This window comes from Pipistrellus kuhlii, unplaced genomic scaffold (assembly GCF_014108245.1).
Source record: "Pipistrellus kuhlii isolate mPipKuh1 unplaced genomic scaffold, mPipKuh1.p scaffold_m20_p_7, whole genome shotgun sequence".
In the NCBI taxonomy this organism is placed as follows: domain Eukaryota; kingdom Metazoa; phylum Chordata; class Mammalia; order Chiroptera; family Vespertilionidae; genus Pipistrellus; species Pipistrellus kuhlii.
This window is the reverse complement of record NW_023425573.1, coordinates 13,820,622-13,845,202: the sequence shown is the minus strand read 5'-3', so window position 1 is coordinate 13,845,202 and position 24,581 is coordinate 13,820,622. Positions and strand designations below refer to the sequence as shown.

Here is a 24,581-nt window from a genome sequence, read left to right as displayed (position 1 = left end):
CACACGAAGTAACTCACTTCATTATAAAAATACTTTATTTAAATTACATACACATGTGCACACAGAGGGACAATGACGCTTTACTTATTACATACAAATTCTGCTCTCAGCCATGGATACACTGCACTTTTGATGCTGTCTCAGGCTTCTTTCCTCCCACCCTAGGACTAAATGCATGTTTATAGCATTTATTCTCTCCTAAAAGAAACTCTAAAGTGCTGTTATCAAACCAACATATGACTAACAAGTATTGTTTTCTTAGATCCAAGAACATACAATGCTTTATCCCATATACACAGTCACCAGCCCTCCTACATCCCTAGCGATCTGGAGATGGACACCAGACTGTGCTACTGAGCACCATCCTCTCATTTTTGTCAGAAAGCCATTGTCAGACACTGATGAGGCATTTCCTTAAGCTGCCTCGGAGCAGTGCTCTGAGGTAAGTCCAGCCTCCTAGGCCTCAGTCTACGTGGCAAATCACATACAGGTGAAAAGGGAAAGATTAACTCAATTATTTATCTTCCTACCATTCACCATTTTAAATCATTTTGTTACAGATTAGTGAATTGCATAACTGTGCTGACATCAGAAATATTCCCAATTTGTCTTTGCTTTAATAAGCAACCTTTTGCAATAGTAACAGGCACGGAGTAATAAATGGCTGGCAATGATGATGTATGTAAAAACGTAACAAATATTTCTCTCTAACATGTGCTCAAGTCCTGTATTTAAGGAATTGTATTAAGAGAGCACATCTGGCCAAAACCAGTTTGGCTCAATGGATAGAGTGTTGGCTTGGGGACTGAAGGGTCCAGGGTTCGATTCCGGTCAAGGGCATGTACCTTGGTTGCAGGCATATCCCCAGTAGGAGGTGTGCAAGAGGCAGCTGATCGATGACTCTCTCTCTCATCGATGTTTCTAACTCTGTATCTCTCTCCCTTCCTCTCTGTAAAAAATCAATAAAATATATTTTAAAAAAGAGAACACATCTGTCTTACTGCTGTATTCTGGGTCTATCACAGTTCCAGGTACAGAGCAGGCGCTGAATATATGCACAGATGAATAAACAGTATGAGTGAGAAATCAGTATATTCCACTCCAAGCCACTCAAAAGTCACTACAGACACTTCAGCCTGGGGACTAAAAAGTGCTAAAGGAAAATGACAGGACAATATACAAAGTCTTGTAGAAATAATAATTTTTATATATTTACCAAAAGATCATTATGAGCCCTGGCCGGTTTGGCTCGGTGGATAGAATGTCGGCCTGTGGACTGAAGGGTCCCAGGTTCGATTCCCGATTGGAGCACCCGCCCGGGGTTGCAGGCTCGATCCCCATTAGGGGATGTGCAGGAGGCAGCACATCATTGATGTCTCTGTGTCTCTCTCCCTCTCCCTTCTTCTCTAAAATCAATAAAAATATACTTTAAAAAAATCAATGTGGTATGTTAAATACAACATACACATTAAATAATTCCAAAATTACCATTACTATTTTGGGGTTAATAAGCCTTGAGACAGAAAGTACTTATCCACACATAGCAGCTGCCCAATATCCCTTTCTTGACTGAAGGGGCCTTAAATAACACAGTAGGTGTACAACAGTCTCTGAGCCATTCGAATATTCCCACTGTTCTGATAAATGAGCGCCAAGTTGTAGGCAATATCTCTTCGTAAGTCAACCTGGTCAACTTCTATACCCTAGGGGAAAAACACAAATGAGTTACTTTTCAAAATAACAACCAGGGCAATTTTATGGTAAATAAACAGTTTTGTAAGTGTAAGTGTTCAAAGCCGTTAAAATTCACAATACTTAAAAAAAAAAAAAAAGGAGATAAATTATGCATCTACCTTAGATATAAATTAATCATTATAGGAATTGTATAATCAAATATTTTTAAATGTCTAACCAGTAATTTAAGAAAAAGTCTCACTCACATGCATTAGCAGAATAAACTCCAGACACAGTAAAGATTTAAGAGCAAAACAATGACATCGCAAAAGAAAGAAAATAGTTGAATATGATAATATAGTCTTGGATAGGAAAGGCCATTCTAAATATAATAGCAAAAGTAGAGACTATGAAGAGAAAAATTAAGAGACATGACTTCATAAAAAACATAAACCTCCTGCATTTACAAAAATAAGGAAATTTTAACATGAGTGAGCAGATGTCTAACAGAGAGGCACATAAAGAATGGGAAGGTTACAGACAACGAATCTTAAAAGCAGCAAGAGGAAGACAGTTACCCACATGTACTTCTCCTCAGAAATTAAAATAAAAAGCAGACTTCAAACACAGATTATCATAGCACTGGCAACACTTTACCCTATACTACATTACCTTAAAAAAAAAACACACAAAAAAACCTACATCAATACTGGTCATTCATCTTTAGAAAGAAATGTGTTAGTTACCCTCGAACTTGAAAAGGAGCAATGACTATATTACTGAATATTCGGGCCTCAGGTCTACCAGCTCTTACCTATAAGCCACAGGGCTATCTTAGGATAACTAAAATGGTCAGAATCACAAGTCATGTATGTCCACATGGTTGCTGATCGAGAATAAAGCCAGGATGGCAAAGAGGGACTTGTTGCTGAACTTTATTACAGGAGTGGATTCCATAAGGGAAAACACATTTTCACATGTCTGCTAAAGCTTATTCCACTCCTGGACCACAGCTCTGAGCTTGCTGCACTCCTCTGCATATGAAACAGAGACTCCTCAGTTTCTGAAGTAAATGGTACGATACCTCTATCACCATTGGAGGGAGCTCCAGGGCCTTCTGGTAATAGTGGATGGCCAGGTGGCTCAGCCCCAGCTGGTGAAAGCCACGGCCCATATTGTAGAATGACTCCTGGCAAGGCCCACGTAGACTGAGGTAGCGATTGAGAAAGGAAAAGCCCTACCAAAAAGAGAAAGACAAGCAATTCAATACTTCACTCATCTGACCAGGATGAACCACTCCATGCGCCAGGTGCTGGGAACACAAATATTGAGAAAAGACACAGTCGCACCGGAAAAGAACACCTGTCTGCACTCTAGTGTCAGTCACCGCGTGGTCAGCAGCAATTCTGAGGGTCTTTTAAGCTAAGGATAGAAATATTCATAGAATATTACAACTAGCTGTCAAAGATCCAGTCTATAAAAATGCAGGATACGCCCTGGCCGGTGTGGCTCAGTGGATAAGAGCGTTGGCCTGTGGACTGAAGGGTCCCAGGTTCGATTCCCGTCAAGGGCATGTACCTTGGTTGCGGGCACATCCCCAGTGGGGGGCGTGCAGGAGGCAGCTGATCAGTGTTTCTCTCTCATCGATGTTTCTAACTCTCTGTCCCTCTCCCTTCCTCTCTGTAAAAAAATCAATAATATATATATATATATATATATATATATATATATATATATATATATAACTGATTTTTATATATATACATATACATATATATATACATATATATGTGTATATATATATATATATATATATATATATATTTAAAAAACAAAAAAACGCAGGATACATGTGTGGTTCTATGGAGGACAGTAAACTTTTAAACTTTTGGTCTGAAATACGTGTCTAGAAGCTTGACCAGAATACAAAATCAGAGTCCTTCAATGGTAAGTTAGAGAGGTTTGTGCTCAGGAGCAAAGTCACATGAATATATGTAGTCTTTCTCAGTAAATGGAACCTTTCCTAAGTTACCTCTTACGACCTCAGTGACCTCTTTAGCCAAAGCCTGGGTGGTGTGGCTTTTGGAGAAAATGATGCAGAGCACAGCTGTAAGCATGCAGCCTGCTGTGGTCACAGCGTCCAAACAGCAGCTGTTCCTCTGTCTCTTCCCACATTCACTCTCCCCTGCAATGCAGCCGCAATTTCTAGCATCACCGGAAGTTACAAACTGCAGTGCAAGTGTCCTATGCGGTAAGTAAATAATTAATTTGAGAGGCTAGAACTTAAAATGTTTGACCTACATAAGAGAGATTAGTACAACCAACTCCCATTATCCATTATCTCTTGTTTTACCTCTCTCCCTACCATTTAAAACCTATTATTTAACTCTAAAAGTGATTTAAGTGATTTCAAATTTAGCTTCCAAATTACACTGAAGTACAGTAAGTCCTCAATGTTATTGACAGGTTCTGTAACTTTCAGCAAAATGACATGTAAGGAAACCAGTTTTACCAGAGGCCACGTAGTCCCACAACACGTCATCAACATTCTAATGAAACCACACTGAACAAGACGTTATTCAAGGGCGTGCTATACATAAATTTTTATCCTACTGGGCCTAAAAACTTCATAATTTAACTATTTAATAATGAGTTAATCCATAAAAATTCCCCATCAAGTGTTACCTATGAACTCTGTAAGCTACATGAGGACAAGAAATTCTGCCTGTGTGCTCATTCATTGCTCTAGCACAGTGGATGTTTACTACACATCTGTTCACCTTATCAACAACCCTATAATGCTTAGTATAGTAATAGTAGTCACTAATAAAGAAAAAGCTTAGAGGAAAATGTAGACAAAATGTTGCAAATAAATACACCAAAAGGAAAAATTCAGGTTTTTAGGTGGTTTTTTTTGTTTTGTTTTACTTTTTCATTATGGAAAATTTCAAATATATAAAAGTAAAAAAACATTATAATGAACCCCAATACCTAGTTTTAACAATTATCTTTAGTTTAATTTAGGCATTCTTTTAGCCATTTTATTTTTTAAAAAATCAATTAGCATATTCCCTCATTAGCTGTGGGTGCTGCCATCTTTTGGGATGACGTGAGAGTCAATTATCCTATTAGATAGGATACACATAGGCGCATATACAGGAGTGCCTGTAGGTGTTGAGTCCACAAGGGCTGAACAGAGAAATAGGGGGCTTGGGAATTCCCAACACATATATTAAGCAGGTGTGTTTTTTTTTCTTTTTTAAATCCTCACCTGAGAATATTAATTTTTAGAGAGAGGAAAACATTGGTACTGTTAGAGAGAGTTGAATTGAGGGATTTAAGCAAATCCACAACAGTGATGTGAGAGAGAAACATCAACTGGTTGCCTCTTGTACACGCCCCAACTGGGGACTGAATCTACACGCTAGGTATGTGCCCTGACCAGGAGTCAAACCAGCAACCTTTTGGTGTACAGGACGACACTCCAACCAACTGAGCCACCAGCCAGGGCATTAACAGGTATTACTTTTGAAGCAGGATAACAAGCACATTAAGTTTATTCATTTTTTAAAAATACACAATCACTTAATGAGAAATCCAAATTAATTACCTGCACAATGAGAGCATGTCTCTTTAACACATACTTCTGAGAGGCCATGTGAATAAAGGTTAGGCCTATGCAAATGCTGTAGAGGGGCTCATGGGGATGGGTGCGAAAGGCTTGCACATACTGGCCTGAAAAATGAGCAGAGATATCAGATGGTGTGACATAGCTCCTTATCTCTTCAAATGTATTTATTCTAATATATTTTAAGGGTAAACAAACATTAGTGGCAGATAGCATATGCAAATTTCAATTTTTAAAAACATGTAACAAAATTAGAAGGATTTAGCCATGAATGTATTTTAATCATAAAGATTAAACATGAATAACTAAAAATAGCCTTTTAGACACAACTAGACATTTCACGTAGTCATACTTCCAACGTAAGTAATTTATCAATTGTGATCATAAACCTAGCTTACGATCTTAAATCTATTTAAAGAGCAATGTGTCTTTTGATTACTTCTTTTGGAAAATTAATTATCTGTTTTTAAAAAACCAAATGTAATGGATCATGGAGGTGAAAAAATGATTTTGGGTTTTTTTTAGATAATGGGTGTTGTTTTTATAAATGTAGCAACTACTTTGTTTTTCCTTAGAAAAGTTAAATGTATCAAATAATAAAATAAGACTGCGTTTTTGTGAATTCCATGTAATCCACATGTACAGTTATTTCATGTCAAAAGCTTACCGATATGTGATGGGGAAATTTACATAGGTTTTTCTTACAAAAAGATGATACATAATTTATCATACACACAGATAAAACCTCTATTCCTCCCAGCTCCCATTCCGGAAGGAATGGCACCATCAACTCTCTTTGGCAAGACAGATGGCAGACTGCCACTGGACTTTCTGTTCTTACCTTCTGTGAGTTTCTAAATTTAAAAAAATAAAATTAATCTGTATTTTATATATTTTTTAATATTAAACTAACAATTCCAAAAAGCACACTAGTGGAAGAGAGTTTCAATATCTGATGCTCCAACTAGCCGCTTAATCAGAAGCGCACTTGGCAACGCTAGCTTTCAGGAGCAGGAGACAGGGGCCTCATTAATTGCGAGCATTTGGGTAGGTATTTTCCTACTTGGTTTCTTGTTTCCTTACTATAGAACTTTGCTATACATGATTAATGAATTTTCTCCGTGTTTAATTAGCATTAGTAAGCACTATGTAAATAAATCTTGATATAAAGACTTTTCTCCCAAATGAATAAACTATCAGCAAATCTTAAATCCTTTTTGTACTATAGCAAATTAAAATCAGATGGCAAATATCTATAATTAATGAAAATCATTTTTAAAACAAATAAGCCTAAGTAAGAAGAATGGCTGGCCTTTAAAATAAATACTAAGACTTCAGGCTTTTTAAACCAAAGCTTCATAAGAAAAAGTAATATTAATATTTATTATTATTATTATTACTAGAGGCTCGATGAACGAAATTCGTTCAAGGGGCTCGGCCCTCACAGCCCAAGCTTTGTCCAGAAGGTCGTTCAGCCAACCATATTATGCTTTTATTATTATAGATTGCTAACATAGCCACTTACTCTATGTGCCAGGCACTGTTTTAAGTTCTTTGTATTAACTCATTTAAATTTCACAACAATCTACAAGGTAGGCTCACGTGTTCTCTCCGTTTCAGAGATGAAGAAACTGCGGCAGAGGGAGTGGAGGGAGGGTAACTCGAAGCTGGACTGCTGCTTGGAGCGAGGCATCTGCACCGAGGCCAGGCTCTGGACCAGGCCTCATACTTGACAGAGACCTGTGCCAGGACACTTACCAAGGGCATGCTTGAAACTGCCAGACACGAAGGCATTGTGCCCGTTTAGGACGCACAGGGCGTGGTTCTCGGGGTGCTTCAGCATTAGGCGGAGACAGAAACGGTGGTGCCGCACCTCCTGAGAGTGCATGGTGACCTGATTGAACATGTTCCAGAGGTGGGGCCTGCTGACATTCTCCATCACCATCACCCTGAAATTGAAGGACTTCGGTGAGAGTGAAAAATAAGGTAAAGAGAAGACCTTCCTCCTTTGTAAGAATGAAACCCTTCAGTGTTGTCCCACCTACACTGCCATGTACCGTCCCCCGAAAAGGGCCACTGCAATTTAAGCAAACCTTTTTACACACTGATTCTCCCAGAAAATGCCACTTAAGTCAGTATTTCTACATTTTGTTTCTGTTTAATAAAACTTTTAAATAAAAAGAACTGAACCAAGCGGCTTAAGTTTCACTTTTTATTTCCTTTCCACTACAGCTGCAGTACAATGAACACTATAATAATAATGTGCGCCAGGCACTGTAAAAATCTTTATATGTATGATTCATTTTATCTTCACAATAATCCTATGAAGCGGTAGCATCCTGATGTCCACTTTATAAATGGGGAGACTGAAGCACAGGAGGTTAAGTATGTGAGAGCACATGCTCTTATATATTGCCTCTGAGACTCATCACTGAACTGAATTAACCAGTAGGCAACAGGAGAGCTAAAATAAAACAGCATATTAATCCTTGAACACAAGAAACAACTGGAAGGAAATAAGCCCTATCAAAGAATCTAGCTGAAATCAGCCATTGGAAAGTCACCTGATATAGTTGTATGCCTTTTTGAAATTTTTGTCCAGAATTGTAGCAGAGAGACCAAAGTATTCTAGCTCTTTGCGTTTTTGTTTGTCATCATAAAATGAACAATATTCCAACGCAGAATCCACGAGTAAATCAGCCTCCTGAAACCGGGACAGCTCGCACAAGGAGAATATGGCCTTCACAAGGAGATTCCACCACTCCTCCCTGGGCATGACACTCGTGAGGACAGCAAATATTGCTGAAATGAGACCGATGGAGATGTCAGAATATTGTATTATTTCCAGAAACAGCGGTATCAGAAAACAACATCCCTATGACTGGTGTAAAGGTAAATTTAATCACCACGGTCCAATGGGCCTAAATTCTTGCCAGCTCTCTTGTGACAATGATGAGAAGGGGTAGTGGCCTGTTTCCACTCTGACTCCAGCCCCTTCTGCTCCGCCGCCTGCAAATCTGCACTCACCCTGACTTGTCTACAAAGGATGCCCCCGGCAGGGCGAGTGTGCTTTCCAGGACTGAGGTCAGATGAGAGACTGCACATACAAGGACTCAAATGTTTGCTCAGCAAAGGAATTCAAATCCACATTCTGAGATTCAGATTGTCCTTGACCTTTTTGTTGTCTCAATTTTCTTTTTTGTTTTTTTGCCTTAAAATTTCTGTTTTCCTTCATTCCCTTATTCCTCAGTAAGGTACCTCCCTTTTATTACCCTTGCGAAGTAGCAAAAGACATAAAACTTTTTTAGTCTTTATCCTAGTAATTCTCCCTTTGGGAATCTATCCTGAGCAACTAGTTAAAAATATAGATAAATCTATGGATATGAAGATGCTCACTACAGTATTATTTATAAAAGAAAATTATCAGCCCTGGCCAGTGTGGCTCAGTTGGCTGGGCATCATCCCATGCACTGAGAGGCTGCTGGTTCAATTCCTAGTCAGGGCACATGCCCAGGTTTTGGGCTCCATCCCCAGTATGGAGTGTGCAGGTAGCAGCCAATCGATGTTACTCTCTCATAGATGTTTCTGTTTCTCTCTCTTAACCTCTCCCTCTCTCCTAAAAAAAAATTCAATGAAAACATATTTGAAAGAAGAAAATGACCAGAAGCAACCATATCATCAAACAAATAATGAGGGAATGGGTAAATAGATTATGGCACTGCTATTCAATGGACTATTACACATTCTTTAAATATAATGGCTACAAAGAGAATAGAACAATATTAGAACATGGCTATGAGAAAAACAAGTGAAGAAAATCAGAGAACCAAGATGTATGCAGCATGGGGCCTAGCTCCATGGTCGGCAAACTGTGGCTCATGAGCCACATGTGGCTCTTCCACGAAATACCACGGCCTGGGCAAGTCTATTGAGTCTGCCAACCACTGACCTAGCTCATCCTATCCAGGCGCAGTGTAATGTGATCCCCACCATAACAAAATTAACAAAGCAAGCAAAGCGGCAAAAACTTTATGAGCATAAGAAAAAATCAACAATGAGCCTGAAATGAAAAATTAGTGAAAGAGAAAATAGGCAAGCTCAGATATGAAGAAAAATGAAACCTAAGGAAACACAGTGCAAATTCCTGAGCTCAGAGTCAGTGAGCTGGAGATGGCAGACTGAGCTGGAGGGGGAGCAGCTGCCTCACTCCTCCCAGGCAGCACCTAGCTGACTTTATATCCTTCCGTCATCCCAACAGATTCAGCTCTTCCGGATTCTGAAACCCCGTCTGTGGCACATGACTGTGACAGTCACATGATTTAACAGCCCTGGACGGTTTGGCTCAGTATTTAGAGCTTCAGCCTGCAGACCGAAGGGTCACGGATGCGATTCCCGTCAAGGGCAGGCACCTGGGCTGCAGGTTGCACCCCTGGTCCCATGTCAGGGTGCACGCGGGAGCAACCAATTGGTGTAGATCTCTCTCTCTCTGTCTCTCCCTCTCTTTCTCTTTTTCCCTCCTTTCTTCCCTCTCTCTTTCTCCCTCAATTCAACTCTCTCTAAAAATCATTGGGAAAAGTAAAATATCCTCAAGTGAGGATTAACAACAACAAAAAGACTTAGTAAAAGTCTAATGAATTAATTAACAATGAAATAATTTTCTGCCAGATATCTCCAGTTTATAGCCTAGGTCAGTGGCCAGCAAACTCATTAGTCAGCAGAGCCAAATATCAACAGTACAACGATTGAAATTTCTTTTGAGAGCCAAATTTTTTAAACTTAAACTTCTTCTAACGCCACTTCTTCAAAATAGACTCGCCCAGGCCATGGTGTTTTGTGGAAGAGCCACACTCAAGGGGCCAAAGAGCCACATGTTGCTCGTGAGCCGCAGTTTGCCGACCACGGGCCTAGGTCGTTTCCAAAGTCGCCAAGTAATAATCTCATCTAAGCATATTTGATGCTTTTCCAGCATCAACTTAAAACATCAACTTTTAAAGTTGTGTTATTTGAGAGTGAGTTAAAGCAACTTACTTTCAATTTGTATGACAATTGCTGCATTTGTCAAAAATGAATTTAACAAAGAAAGGAACGTATGTCATTGCAATGACTGGAAAAACACAGTAACCTGCACTGTCATCTAATCTTCACAAATTCCTTAAAATGAGGTATATTTTCTTCTTAAAGTCAAAATTAAAAACTTTGTTTACTTTTTAAACAGAAAAACTAAGCAGAGTTTTTCCTTTTAATTTTAAAAAATTATTTACAGATAGCTTTCCTTTTTCCTTAAACACCAAGTAAGTTTATTATACTTGAAGGATTTTAATTAGAAAATTTCTATTTACTTGAAAAGGGTATATTTTCTATTAGAGTACTACTGTCAGGTGTTACTTCATGAGTGTTTTTATCAACTCAGCCAAGTTTTATGTAATAAAGCAAATAAAAAGTAATTACCTTTGGTATCACAATTTGCTGTCTCTTGGTCATTGTTCTCTGATATTTTGTCTCGTGACATTTTAATAAGGTAGAGATGCCGCTCTCCTGATTTGGAACTGGATATCAAACAGACTTGGGCTTTATTCATTGCTACCTGAATTAAAGATAATTTGACATTTTTTGGTCATAAAATTTTTAAAGAAAACCTATGGGCCACAAGAAACATAGGTGTGCCTGAAAGATTCTTAAGTAAGGAAAAATGAGACCAAGTTACTGTGTACATAAACATCTAAAAAAGACTGAATATACATTTTTTCTTACTAAAGCAATTTGGGTCTTGTTACTCACAAAAAGGGCAATTCACATCAATGTTATCACACACATAAACACCCACATAACCACCTCCCAGCAAAAAGGCTGTACTCACACAGGATGTCATAACCTGAACAACATTTTTGCAAAGTGAACAATTTTGGCATAAGGTAATGTGTACTGGGCCAATAACCAGTAATGCTGTGGCTCTCACTTTTCTAAATATTGACTAGCAAAGATCTTTTTCACTTAATCTACAGTCAAGTTTATACTTTCATGCAGACTGTCAATTACATAATCTCTAGGTCTTTTGTCTCTGACTTTTACTTTGAGTTTAATAGAGTGAAAGAGAGTTCTAACATAGTTATAATCTTGATTTAAGTCACTTTCTAACCATTAAAAAGTCAGCAAGGTTACATAAAGATCACCACCCACCTTTAAAAGCATGGCTAACATGGTAAACAGGGTGTCCATATAACCATACATTTTGCCTTGTGAAAACAGTAGAGTAGAACGATGAAGCAGTAACTTCAGCTCCTAAATAAATAAAAACATGACAGTCAGTGACAAGATTCCTTTACTATCAGGTGTTTTGTCTTAGAAACCAAAGCTTAAGAACATTTGCTTTATGATCTTTCACTATAATTAGATGCATTCTTTTAGAAACTGCAATTTATAGTGTCTAATGAGTGGCTGTAACTTAAGACTCAATTTTTCAAATACACTGAACTTAATACACTGAAATGGAAGTCTGTGTTAGCCGCAGAGACCTCCCGCATGAGGAGAAAGCTGGGAACCACAGGCACCCGGAAAAGCTTCCTTCTGCGTCCGGCCTACCTGCTGCGCAGCGTTGGCGTCCTGCGCGAGCGTGTCTGGGTCGTACATGGGTTCCAGGGCTTCCAGCGCTCTCTCAGGCCGGCCCAGCTGCTGCTGCAGGGTGGAAAGGGAAATTCTTGCATCCAGATGCAGGGGGGCCAGCTCCACCACTTTGCCGTAGCTCTCAGCAGCGCGCTCCATGTAGCCCAAGGCCTTGAGGCATTCTAGGAGGTCCAAGGAATGCACAAACGTGAACTATTACATTGCTAAGCTTGCCAAAATTATTTCTCCGTTTTTAAAGAAACAGTTTAGCAATATCAAAAGAATTATAGCAAAAAAAAAAGTGTGAATATTTCTAGCACGTTAAAACGACTGTCAGCTCTAATTTCTATCTACTGATTGACCAATCCATTGAATTCCTAACTAAATTAAAATTGCTACAAAGATGTAATCAGCCTACACATGTACTTTAGGATTCTGCATTATTCACTTAGCATTATGCTTTCAACATTTTCTCGTCTTCATCAGCATTTTGAATGACTATAATAGCCAATTAAATAGATTATTTACTTAAACATATTATTTGACATTTAGGTTATTTCCAAATTTTTACTCTAAACTGCAGTAAACATCTTCATGTATATAAGCCAGAGCTCACAAATTGGTGGACCAATTTAACTTACTGATGTGTTTTGTTTGGCCACAGTGCTGTTCAAAACAAAGTGTCTACATTTTTTAAATTAAGATTTTAATGAAACCCAAGCTTCTTATGAAGAATGCGGACTTGACATAGCAATTGCCCTCCCCATTGCACAAGAGCACTTGCTGGGGAACAGCCGAACCTCCCCGTCCTCCCTATTGTTACTGCCGGCTCCTGAGCTGTGATCCCCAACCCCTCTCCCCACTCAATTATTTCCTTGGGGTACGTTCTCAGAAGTGAAGTGAGTGGGCCCCATTCTTCAAACGTTATGCCAGTCAATCATTAAGTTCAACCATCTAAACTGAAAACAAATCCCTGTAGCATTTCTCCTCTCCACCTAATAGCCACAGCACTTATTTAGGTCCTTTTCATCACTTTCCTTTTTCACTACAATTACATGCTAAAATGATGCTTTTGCCCAGTGGCTTTCTCAAATCTCAAATTCCTCAAATCCCTCCTATCATCTTTAGGCTAACCTCTGCTAATAAAGGAAAACTACTTACTATGGATGGATCATCAAAACAGCATTTCTCATTTTTTATTTTTCACTTTTAAAGGTATTTTGTTATTATGTTATAAGCATTAAATTCCTGTAATGATCTCTTTCATAATGAGCCCAAATTTCTTTATGATTTTTAGATGATTCTGAGGCTTTATCTTCCACTCATGTCAAGTGACACAGGCTCAAAATGGAAACAGCACATATCAGCATCATGCTGAGAGTTAAATAGGATTTGAAATACCTACTCTTAGTAACAGAAGCAAGTTCAATCTTCCAGTCTTAGGAAGCCAATAACAATCCCCACTCTCTGCTCATGTCTTTGAAATCCAAACACCACACATACCATAGCTTTATGGTGGTGTATTACCTTTTTATCCATATTTACCCAGGAAACTGTCATCTCCATTTTTATGTGCTTTCTTTACCATTTCATTCTGTATGTCTCAAAATATCAAAAAATATCAATCAAGGCTCCTCCAGTAATAGAGAACTTTCTTCCATGTGTAATATTTAAGAACTACTAGGACATTCTGCCATCACGCAGTATTTAAACAAGACTATTCACATTTTAAAGCATCTTTTGTGTTGATTCAAAATGAAAATGCTATTAGAATATTTTTGGCTTTTGTGTTTCTTGAAGAGATTCAGTTGTATTTCTTAAGCTACTTTTTCTACTCTAAGTAATTTATTTCTGATTAGTGTGGACTTAGATACAAAATTTATTCAGATTACTGTGGACTTGGAAATAAAATGACAGATAAAACCCAATCATAAGCATATTTTTGGCTCAAAGAGCTTTGAAAATATGTTAATCTCCCCCAAAAACATATTAAATATAAATCTGTAAAAGTTTTTTTAAAAATTAGAACACCCCAAATCTGACGACCTAGAAAGCAGAGGCGATGATTAAGGCAGGTAAGCAGCGCTATTTAGGTATTTTTAACAGGAACATCCCAGTCCCGCTTCACTCTGGCAGCAGGAAAGGAATCATTCCTGCAAAGCATCAGGGAGGGGCAATCACCCAGTGACTTACCAAGACCATTTAAAATACTAGCTTTCCAAGAACTGCCCTAAGACCGCCTTCACTAGACCTTCGCATTGTATAACAATTACTACTCTCTCGGGAATTAAACTCTTGTCTCCTGATAACCATTAACCCTCTCCCTCCCACAGAGGAGCATTACCTGCGTGCCGAAGCCACACCACCGCGAGGTTGTACCTTTCGGAGCAGACCAGCGCGCTAAGCAGAGGAAGCGCAGAGCTGTATTCCCCCACATCCAGGAAAGCCTCGGCCACGTCTAGATAAAGGTCTCCCATGTCTTCAGGGTTCTGTTCCACCAGGGTTGTCAGGAGAGGCTAGACCACAAGATTCACGCCTGAAGTCAATCTTAGTACAAATGTGCACATCCACGTCTATTTCTCTTTTACACACACACACACACACACACACACACACCAGTCATCAGGGGCAAGCCTGAAGAGAAGGCTTCATAAAACAACTCTCAATCCTCCATTTCCTGTTCTCTTCTGTACCTCTCTTCAAGAGCTCCCTCTGCCACACCCACTGTCCCCCATCACCCTGAGGCCTGCCTGAGGCAGGTGGCAGCAGAGAGGCAGGGCTGCTCTGTGCCCCTCCTCGGGGAAGCCACGCACACCCTGCCTCAGACCCTGCGCGGCTGACTTCCTTAGGCCACCATCTTCTCAGGGAGGCCTCTCCTGGCCACCTTATTTCAAACTGCAACTCCTCCCACCCCACCATTCCTCTTCCCTCCCGTCTGATTTCCCCCACAGCACTTATCACCAACTGACATCCTCCTATCTCACATACTAATTTTATTTATTATCTATCTAACCCCATCAGGACAAAAGACTCATGAGGCAGGGATTTGTATATTTTATTCAATACCTATCCTGAAGTCTGCAAAGTAATACCCATTTTTAGAAATTCAATGAAATACTGTCAGAATTTACCAATGGTCCAAAAGACCCAATCTCACAAATTCTGATCTCTGCACTGTTCTCATTTTAAAAGAAATACAAAGTATTATAAGCCCAGTTCTGAAATTTATAGGACAGCCACACAAAGATGCTTAGAGTGACTTCCTGGTTATTGAGAAATATGAAATCTAGGGTCGACTTACAATTTCCCATCATCCAAAGAAATCATGAGATATGAAAATGCTCAAGTACAGATCCTAACGTTACCTACATTAAGTGGCTCGAGGATGTTGAGGTGAACAAGGCAGACCATCAGCTTCACCGTGATGTCTATCGGCACCCCATCAGGTATAGTGCAGGTGACATTCTCACCAGCTGTGGATCAGACAGACAGGCCAACACTTCCTATTGCCAAGTTTACAATGTGGTCAAACGAAGAAAACTATGTCTTCTATGTAAGTCCTCATTTACTTAATTCAAAGCTAATGATTCTGTATCCATTCTAAACGTGGCCAACTTTAGTCCTGGGTACTTACACCTCCTTCAGTGTGTCTTTTGTTAGCAATTATCCTTCCTATTTTTTTCCTAATATGTAAGTCCTATATAAACTCCCACACTTTCTTTCAAATCTGCAAATACCTAAAAAGACTAAAAGACAAACAAGGATATATGAACTCTCTTCTTGAATTCAAAAGCCTCTTTTAGTCTTCACTACAAAGAAACTGAGTGAGAAAGGGATAGATGTAGAATTTTTTCAATGCTTAAGTTTAAGGTAAATTAGTAGAGAGCATTTTAAGTCCTTTTTGAAAAGTAAATTGCTTTGATATCCTGCTCAGGAACCCATTCTTCCTTTATGTAGCATTAAAAAGACCCTGGGTCAGTAGAAAAGCCATGTTCAAATATACTTACTGAAGAATAAAAGGGACTGAATATTTTGGAAAAGGTTACGTGTAAGTGAATAATCACAAGAAAAAGATGTGATATCTCTCTTAAGAAAAAATGGTTCTGTCGAAACCGGTTTGGCTCAGTGGTAGAGCGTCGGTCTGCGGACTGAAAGGTCCCAGGTTCGATTCCGGTCAGAGGCATGTAAGTTGGTTGCGGGCACATCACCAGTAGGGGGTGTGCAAGAGGCAGCTGGTCGGTGTTTCTCTCTCATCGACGTTTCTAGCTCTCTATCTCTCTACCTTCCTCTCTGTAAAAAATCAATAAAATATATTAAAAAAAAAAATGGTCTTGGGGAAAACTTGCTATGAAAATAGTAACTGTCAGGTTCACAATGAACAAGAGAGGATCCTATATACGTTCCAGGAAGAGAAACTACAACCTGTATTCTCTTCTGAAGTGCCTTCTTCCGGAGTTCCTTTTTCTAGCATGATTCCAGAAAAATCCATAATTACCTACAAGAATTGAAGGAGAGAGAGAAAATAATACAGTAGGTATGTGTGAAAAACCTTTCACAATGCAAAGGTTTGAACAGTTAATTCAAATATTCCTTACAACATATAAACAGGCTATAAAAAGCAACAGTAAGTTTCTTTAATATAAGAAACCACTGTGACACATTAGTATTTTTATATCATTTTAACTAATGCTTAACTGAAGACATGTAATTCCTGTATCAAAGCAATCAACTTTTCACAACAGGTTAAGAAGTGAATGAAAGCAATTAGTCTGGTTGAGTCTTGCCATCCTGAAGTACAGCTATGTCTGCCACCTGTGATGAAGACAGCTTTTACCAGGTGAAAACTACATTTTATATTCCATATGGAATCAATATAGAATCAGGAATGTTTCCATACATATATCTTTACAGAATTTAGCACATAAGTAACATACATAACTAAAATGAGAAACTGTCAATTTATAAAAATTTCTAGAACACAGAAATGAGTATCAAACCTAGCCGAAACCGGTTTGGCTCAGTGGTAGAGCCGGTCAGGGGCATGTACGTTGGTTGCGGGCACATCCCCAGTGGGGGGTGTGCAAGAGGCAGCTGGTCGATGTTTCTCTCTCATCGACGTTTCTAACTATCTCTCTCCCTTCCTCTCTGTAAAAAAATCAATATATTTAAAAAAAAAAAGAAAGAAAGAAATGAGTATCAAACCTAAAGAGAAACACGTGTTCCTACCTCCAGAGCTTTGTCGTACTGTTTGTTAGAAATGTACAGTTCAGCTCCTATGTTAACATCTTCCATGGAGACTAGGCCCTGGTGTTTTGAGAAAGCTTCTTGAATTACGCTAATAGCTGAGGTAACATCATTGGCTTCGTAGTAACTCCTAAGAAGGTAAATGACAAAAAGATTATAAAATGCATTTCTTTGCTTAGGCCCTGTAGCTGATTTTCATTTTCTTAAAATGTGAGAAGAGATGCAGTCTTCTTTAAAATCATAATCAGAGCTGATTCAGAGAAAGATGTCCAATGTCAGCAGAACAATGTCAATGTCAAGTACCTCTCTCCCACCTCCCCACACCATCCACTCATCCCTCTGTAGCCCAACGCCAACTCCTCTCCTCCAGGGGCTCCGCACAGCACTGGTCCTACCCCGCCCCAGTCTCTGCACCCTTCCTGTCCTCTCTCTCCTCCTTCTCGTGGTCCGGCATTATGATTACTTCCTGCACATCTCCTTAATACCCTTGCCCTTCTCTCCCTTTACCAAAATCATATGATAAAACTCCACATATTAGTATTAGTATACCTGCCTGTTACTCCAAATATACCTACTCTTCATCACCAGCTGCCCATGCTGACTGGACTCCCTCTAAATGATGACCGCCAGCCTCCAGCGGGCCACAGGGCTGGTCAGCAATCCTGACATGTTACACTGGCACTGGACATCTTTCTCCCATCAGCTCTATGATGTTAAAGAAGACCGCTTCTCTTCTCACCATTTCCCTGGCCGCTGACACGCTTCCCTAACATCCCTTCCATACCACCTTCAGCTCACTTCCGGGTCAGTGTGACCATAACATAGGGAATGAGTCCTCCTCCAATCACCCGATTTAAATGACACACTCCTATTCCTCAACTTCCTATCCCCCTTCCCTGCTTTGTGATAGGTTTTCTTCCTATCACTTATCAACACCTCACATACCATGTACTTAATTGTTCATTTGATCACTGCCTATGTCCCCCAACTAGAATATAAACTCTCCAAGGGCAGGAAATGTTAAAACTCATTTAATATTGGATCTCCTGGTGCTTGTACAGTGCCTAATACATAATTTATATTCAACAAATATTTCTGGTAGGGAAGTAGAGACAAAGAGAAAGCTTCATCAATTAAAAGTTATAGTAACAAGATTTCCATTTACCTCTGAAGCAATGGCAGAACTATTCAGCACTACCTTGTCCCAAAAAGACTATAAAGTATCCAGAGGAGCCGAAACCGGTCTAGCTCAGTGGATAGAGCGCCGGCCTGCGGACTGAAGGGTCCCAGGTTCGATTCCGGTCAAGGGCATGTACCTTGGTTGCAGGCACATCCCCAGTGGGGAGCGTGCAGGAGGCAGCTGATCAATGTTTCTCTCTCTTCGATGTTTCTGACTCTATCTCTCTCCCTTCCTCTCTGTAAAAAATCAATTAAAATACTTTTTTTTTTTTTTAAAGAAAGTATCCAGAGGAAAACAAATGTACTAATAATTCATAAAGTAGGAGCTTACTGGACTAGCACTTGTGACAGCTAGGTATCTAATAAATAACTAATAGCCTAGGAAGATCCTCAATGCTCATCATATACATCAAGGATCAATCTAAGGTTGTCCCTTGCCTTAACCAATTTCCTAAAATGCTTCCAGTATGCCTACATAATCCATCCTTGGGAGCTTGGGGGATGAATTAAGCATCTGCATGACAATGGCCCTGGAATTAACAGGGCAAACCCTAAGATACCCATATGAAGACGGTTAATGCTAGACTGAACTATAATAGGTATCCTCTGGAATAGAAAGCATACCACAAGGCATCACTTAGCCAAAATGTGTCCTGCTTTGTTTTGCTGTACAGCATGTTAGAGAAGTAAATGAAATTGGACATAATATTTTAGAATAAAATATATGCCAAGTCAGAAGTAGATGCTAACTGCAAAGAAAATTTTGCATCTTAAAATGTTATTCTATTCTTAGCTCAAGAGAAAACAATTCAGGAGATGCCAGATCACCAACATTTCATTAACACGCCTGCAATAGTTTAAAAGAATATTACTGCCAATGTATGAAACTTCAAATAAGTTATGGAATGCTGGGAGCCTAGTCATCCTTTCAAAACATACTCCTTTTTAAGCTTCCAAGCACTTGAAAGGTAACTGTACATACGCATTTTTCTAAGCAATCACAGTTGGGTTGGGAAAAAAAACAAAACAAAAAAAAAACACACCAAAAACCCCATCCCACCTCTCCATGTAAGCAGATTACGAAATACAAGAAGTAAAACCTCAATAAAAAGTAAATTATTCTTCATGTATATGCTGTGGTTTCTAAACTATGATGATTAATAATATTTGTAACATTCAGTCCAAACTTACTTTGCCATATCTCTAGCCAACTGCATAAACCGGTCTCCGTCAGACGGAGACAAAAGGTTTAAGATGCGCCGATAGCCGTCCATTGCCATTTTATGATCTCCCATCTGTTCATACAGGCTTGATCGCTCCCACAGATAACGGACATTAGTAGGTTCATATTTCAGAGCTAAAGAGAAAAAAAGAGAGTAATCTTAGAATGAAGTTATGGTACCTGAGTGTGACCCACCTTCTCTTTGGGAAATTTAGTAAACACTCTAAACACTAATTCGCCTCTGCAACTGAGCTGGTTATGTGGGAAGACATCTACCTTTCCATGAACTCTCACCAAGGTCTGACCTAAGACCAGACAGAACTTCATCGTATTAACTTTCATTTGGTCACTCCAGCCTGACATGAGCCCTCAAGGAACAGCATAGAACCGATCTAGATCTTGGTGGGAAAATAAACATTCTGTTCTTGTACTAACTTGTGCAGTATTAGCTCATAATATAAAGTTGCTGATAAACATGAAAACAGATGAACCCCAAATACCTCTGATATAACAGAATACAAGGAATAAATACATTTCAACTAACATCACCCCAAAATAGCAAGCACAATTATCAAGAAATTGATCATGTAACATTTTATAAAAAATGAGAAAAACATTTTAATTACCTTTTGTGTAGCAAAAAATTGCCTGCTTAATATTGTCTTGTTCCAGAGACATTTCTGCCAATCTAACCCATTCTTCAGTGTCACTGGGATTTAAATGTGCAGCAATCAACTCAAATTGCAGTGATTTCTCCATGTCGCCTTGGTCCTCATATATCATGGCAAGAGTAGAGAATGGCTCATAAGCCAAGGGAGCTGTAATGATTTAAAAAGAAAAAATTCCATTGGCTGAGAGAAGAGGCTTGAGCTAACATCAAATTATGTATGGACCCTTCTTCTAATATAGAAACTATTGAAATAACTCTTAGAACTATAGAAACTACTTAATGGAACTTATAATAAACACTAGATTATATCTGCTTTATTCAATTTTCACATTTTGGCATTTTTCAGGCATTCTCTTCTCTAAGCAAAGTGTAGTTTCATGAAAACCCCTACTCTCACCATGCTCCCCTCGTGAAAACCCCTTTGCTAAGGAAAACTGCACTGCCAACGAGCCCCAAGGCAGCACCTTGTCTGATGATTTCCATGCACATCAAAATCGCCTCTTCATGTTCTCCCCGAGCGAAGCGAATGTTGGCTTCCCCCATGAGCCCTCTCAGAGCTCTGGGAAGTTTGCTGCGAGGCCTCTTCTCCTGCACAGAAAAGGACACTGATTAAAATACAGTAATGTCTCAGGTTTCCATTCCAACCACATTGATAAGTACAGACCATCACAAAAACGAAATTCTTCTTTAAAACGTTTCAATTTACACTCAGACCTAAGGACCAAATAGCTAAATTCAATCACAGAAAAGAAGAAATTATTCTATGATATTCTCTAAAAATAAGCACCTCAGATAATTAAAACAAAACAAAAAAAACAGAATTTCCCACAGGAGGAAGTTCAAAACACAGTTAAATATTTAAAGAAAGCAAAACCAAAGTGATCAGGAATTACTTATATTACTAATTAGAATAAATAACAAATGGAGAACTGCAAAATAAATGTATATGCCAGAGACCTTATATGATGCAATTCTAAAGATCCTCCTTTCAAACCTATCTACTCAGATTGAAGTTGTAAAAAATATCAATGCAGACCTTTTAACAGCAAAACTATGGTACACTTTGACACATGAAATAATTAAGGCTTTACATTTTAAAAATCTCTAATGAAACACAAGAAACCAGTAACAGTAGTTGTCTCATAGATTTTCCTTTCTTACAGTTTGAATTCTTTTTCAATATCACATTTTTACATTCTGTTTCTATTACCAAATTAAGTAAGAATTTACTTTCATCATTTTCTTGGTTTCACGATTGAGCACCATCTCCAACACAAAGACATCGCCAGCGGTGGGTTGCTCAGGTGTTTCTTCCTCCTCTTCCTCCTCCTCTTCTTCCTCTTCTTCCTCCTCATCTTCATTCTCTCCAAGCATGAAAGCAAAGACCTTGTGAACTGACTTACTAACTCCATCTGATGTTTCTCCTGAAGAAAGACACATTGAGATTGGGAGGAAAGGGGGTAGGGAAGCTTTAGAACATTCAGTAATGAAAGCAAAACCAAAAAACAGTATTTTTGATAGACAAATTTCTATCCTAAAACTTGAAAGCAAAAAAGCCCCACAAAACAAACAAAAAAACACAGAGACAAATGAGCACTCCCCAAAAACAACCCAAGAAAGAAAGCTGTCATAAAGCATGCGTTTTACTCTGTAGGAATTGCCTATTCATCTTTGGGCCTCACCTAAGTAAAATTAAATGGGAAATCAGAAGTGTACACAGTAACAATTGAAAGCAGAGAGGGGAAAAAAGAATTTTAAGACACAGACCTAAGAACTGAATAAGCCTGGTGGTATAGGACCAGGTGGGGTAAAAGCAGGTGATAGGAGATGGGATAGAAGCAGGCGGGATAGAAGGAGAGAACAAGTGGATTGAAGCAGGTGGTAGAGAACCAGGTGGGCTAGCAGAGTGGCTCTCGGTGAGCTTCTAGAGCCAAGCTGTCTGGCGTCAAACCTCCTCTGCATCTTTCACTAGATGTGTAACCTTGGTCCCGGAAGTCCTATGGACCTCAATTCCCTCACTGTAAAAAGGGTTTAATAATGCTTGCCTTATAGTACTACTCTGAAGGTGAAATGCATTGTGACTTACATGCATTTAGAATAACTATCTGACCCCAACATGAGCACAATACTAAATAATATTAAAATAGTATTATTACTTCAGAAATGAAAAATAACATGACATACTTCTTTTATATGAGAAAAAAATAAATCTAAAAGGCTCCCAAACACTGACATCAATTTAAAACATTTTCCCACAAAAATAACCCATATTCAGTAACTCAGTATTTATTGAGCACCTATTATATGAACTATGTTCCTAATAAGCCAGGAAATCAACAACAGAATGCCACTGCAATGAAAAATGTTTTTGCTAAATTAGGTACTCCTAAAAAAAAAAAAAAAATTATCTATCTATATATATATATATATATATATATATATACACACACACACACACACATATATATAGACACATACATATATACATATATACACATACATATATACACACACACACACACATTTTTAAATTGATTTCAGAGAGGAAGGAGAGGGAGAAAGAGAACAACATCAATGATGAGAATCATTGTTTGGCTGCCTGCTACAGGCCCTCACTAGAGATTGAGGTTGGTAACTCAGGTACATGCCCTTGACCGGAACCCCTTCCCAGGCCCACACTGTCCACTGAGCAGGCCAGTGAGGGCTATTGGGTGCCCTTAACCTTTAATCAGGGAGCTGGCTATCGGGATGCACCTTCATTGGCATCGTTGTCCTGGGCTTTGGCAGAGTTGATTCCCGATGACGACGGGACTTCAGAGTCATTTGGGTTTTCTTCAGCCGACGGCTTTCCTTTCCCCTGAAGATGCTGTGATTGAAAACAAATTAGATTCCCAACGCCAATGCAGACTGCGCTCTCTCCAGCTGAAAGAGGGCATCAGCCTCACGCTCTGTTCACATAAACCTTGAGCTGGACACACGGGCAGTATGTGCAAACTAAACCTCAATGCCGTCAAAGCACTACGGACTGCTTCTGTCTCAGTCTGAATCAGTTTTTTGTAAAAAACAATAAAACACAGACTTCCTGTTAATCTGCACGTGGTGTCCTAGCTTTTGAAATGAGGACAGGGCACTACTCCTTGCATGAGTTAGGGAAGAATCGACCAATTTCAAAAGGTGCAATTTCATTTTCCCTCGGACTTCAAGTAAATGAGGATATACGGAAAACCCAGATATCTCTTCCTAAGTATGGAAACTATGTGTGAGTGAAGATTTTGTTAGACAAGAAAATTCACGTTGTGTTGTTGTTCTGTGTGTGTCTGTGTGGATGATTACATCACACCATTGGGAGACTCCTCAGAAATGGGACCTCAAATCCCTGTTCAAAAACAGAGAAACTGCTCGAGGGGCATGCGCAGTGTCTGAGCGCTGACCTGTGAACCAGGAGGTCACCGTGGGACACAGGCCGGGCTTCGGGCTCCATTCCCAGTGGGGGGCGCAAAGGAGGCAGCCTAGCAGTGACTCTATCATTGATGTTTCCCTCTCCCCCTCTCCGAAATTTTATATATATATATATATATATATATATATATATATATATATATATATATATATATATATATATATATATATATATATATATATATATATAGGCCAGTTTGTGCCATTTAAAAAATAAAATAAAATAAAAAGAGAAACTGAGACCTAAAGAAGCGAGGTGAGCTGCCGACCATAAAATCACACAAACACTCAGGGGCAAAGCGAGGCCAGAACCAGCCCCGCTGACCCCGCACGGCCGCCCACGGCCCCAGAGAACGAGAAGGTCCGGCAAGCGGAGCGCAGAAGAAAAGCTTGGGGGTTTGGGGTGGGGAGGGTGTTTTTAAGAGGAGCTGGGCCCAGGGAGGAGAGGTGGGGCCCGGTTCCAGTCCGCCCCCCACAGCGAAGGGAATCCTCTGGGCCCCCCACATCTCTCCAAGCCCATCAGGATGGGAGCGGCCTCCTCACTTTCTTCTCGCGGGCCTTCCTCTCCTCCCTCCGCCTTTCGAACTCCTCAAACGAGATCTTCCCCTCCAGGTAGTCGATGAGCTCTGGGCTGAAGCCCGACATGTCTGCAAGGCCCCGATGGGCAACCCCAGGCACCGGGAGAGAGAGCAGACAGGGTAACGCCTCCCAGCCAGCCTCCACCGCGCGCCGGAAGCCGAGAGCCGGGACCGGCGTCCTCCCGGAAATGAGCCCGGCCGGCGTCCTCCCGGAAATGAGCCCGGCCGGCGCCGCAGCTGCCGAGCTCGGGTTCCGCGCGAGCGCTTGGCCCCACCTCCTTTCAGTTAGCGCTGGCGGGCCTTTCCTTGGCTCCTGCTCCCCGCCCT

General features: G+C 39.8%; 1 protein-coding gene across 10 annotated transcripts; it reads right to left on the bottom strand.

The window, feature by feature from the left end:
• Nucleotides 1-1,473: 1,473 nt before the first annotated feature.
• Nucleotides 1,474-24,423, bottom strand: GTF3C3 (general transcription factor IIIC subunit 3). 10 transcript variants are annotated; one of them, XM_036420817.2, is made up of 18 exons: nucleotides 24,220-24,423; nucleotides 22,972-23,089; nucleotides 21,448-21,641; nucleotides 20,682-20,805; nucleotides 20,174-20,365; nucleotides 19,517-19,682; nucleotides 17,129-17,276; nucleotides 16,322-16,397; nucleotides 15,272-15,375; nucleotides 14,247-14,418; nucleotides 11,882-12,084; nucleotides 11,480-11,581; nucleotides 10,751-10,886; nucleotides 7,867-8,104; nucleotides 7,061-7,251; nucleotides 5,285-5,409; nucleotides 2,759-2,911; nucleotides 1,474-1,703 (listed from the first exon to the last, which is right to left on the bottom strand). In XM_036420817.2, exons 1-18 carry the CDS (start codon nucleotides 24,319-24,321, stop codon nucleotides 1,581-1,583), a joined length of 2,667 nt encoding a protein of 888 aa, XP_036276710.1. In that variant the 5' UTR covers nucleotides 24,322-24,423; the 3' UTR covers nucleotides 1,474-1,580. The 10 variants fall into 10 exon arrangements, with proteins under 10 accessions (XP_036276710.1, XP_036276711.1, XP_036276712.1 ...); XM_036420818.2 differs by having other exon boundaries at nucleotides 16,325-16,397; XM_036420819.2 differs by having other exon boundaries at nucleotides 22,972-23,083.
• Between the last annotated feature and the right edge of the window lie 158 nt (nucleotides 24,424-24,581).

What these genes read in the sequence shown, in the direction of transcription:
- GTF3C3 (XM_036420817.2), bottom strand. Translation starts at nt 24,321, where the DNA reads ATGTCGGGCTTCAGCCCAGAGCTCATCGACTACCTGGAGGGGAAGATC. An exon ending in AGCAAATTGTGATACCAAAG is followed by an intron (nt 8,105 to 10,750) that starts GTAATTACTTTT and finishes GTCTCATTTCAG; the next exon opens with CAATATTTGCTGTCCTCACG. An exon ending in CAGTTTCAAGCATGCCCTTG is followed by an intron (nt 5,410 to 7,060) that starts GTAAGTGTCCTG and finishes CTCATTTTTCAG; the next exon opens with GCCAGTATGTGCAAGCCTTT.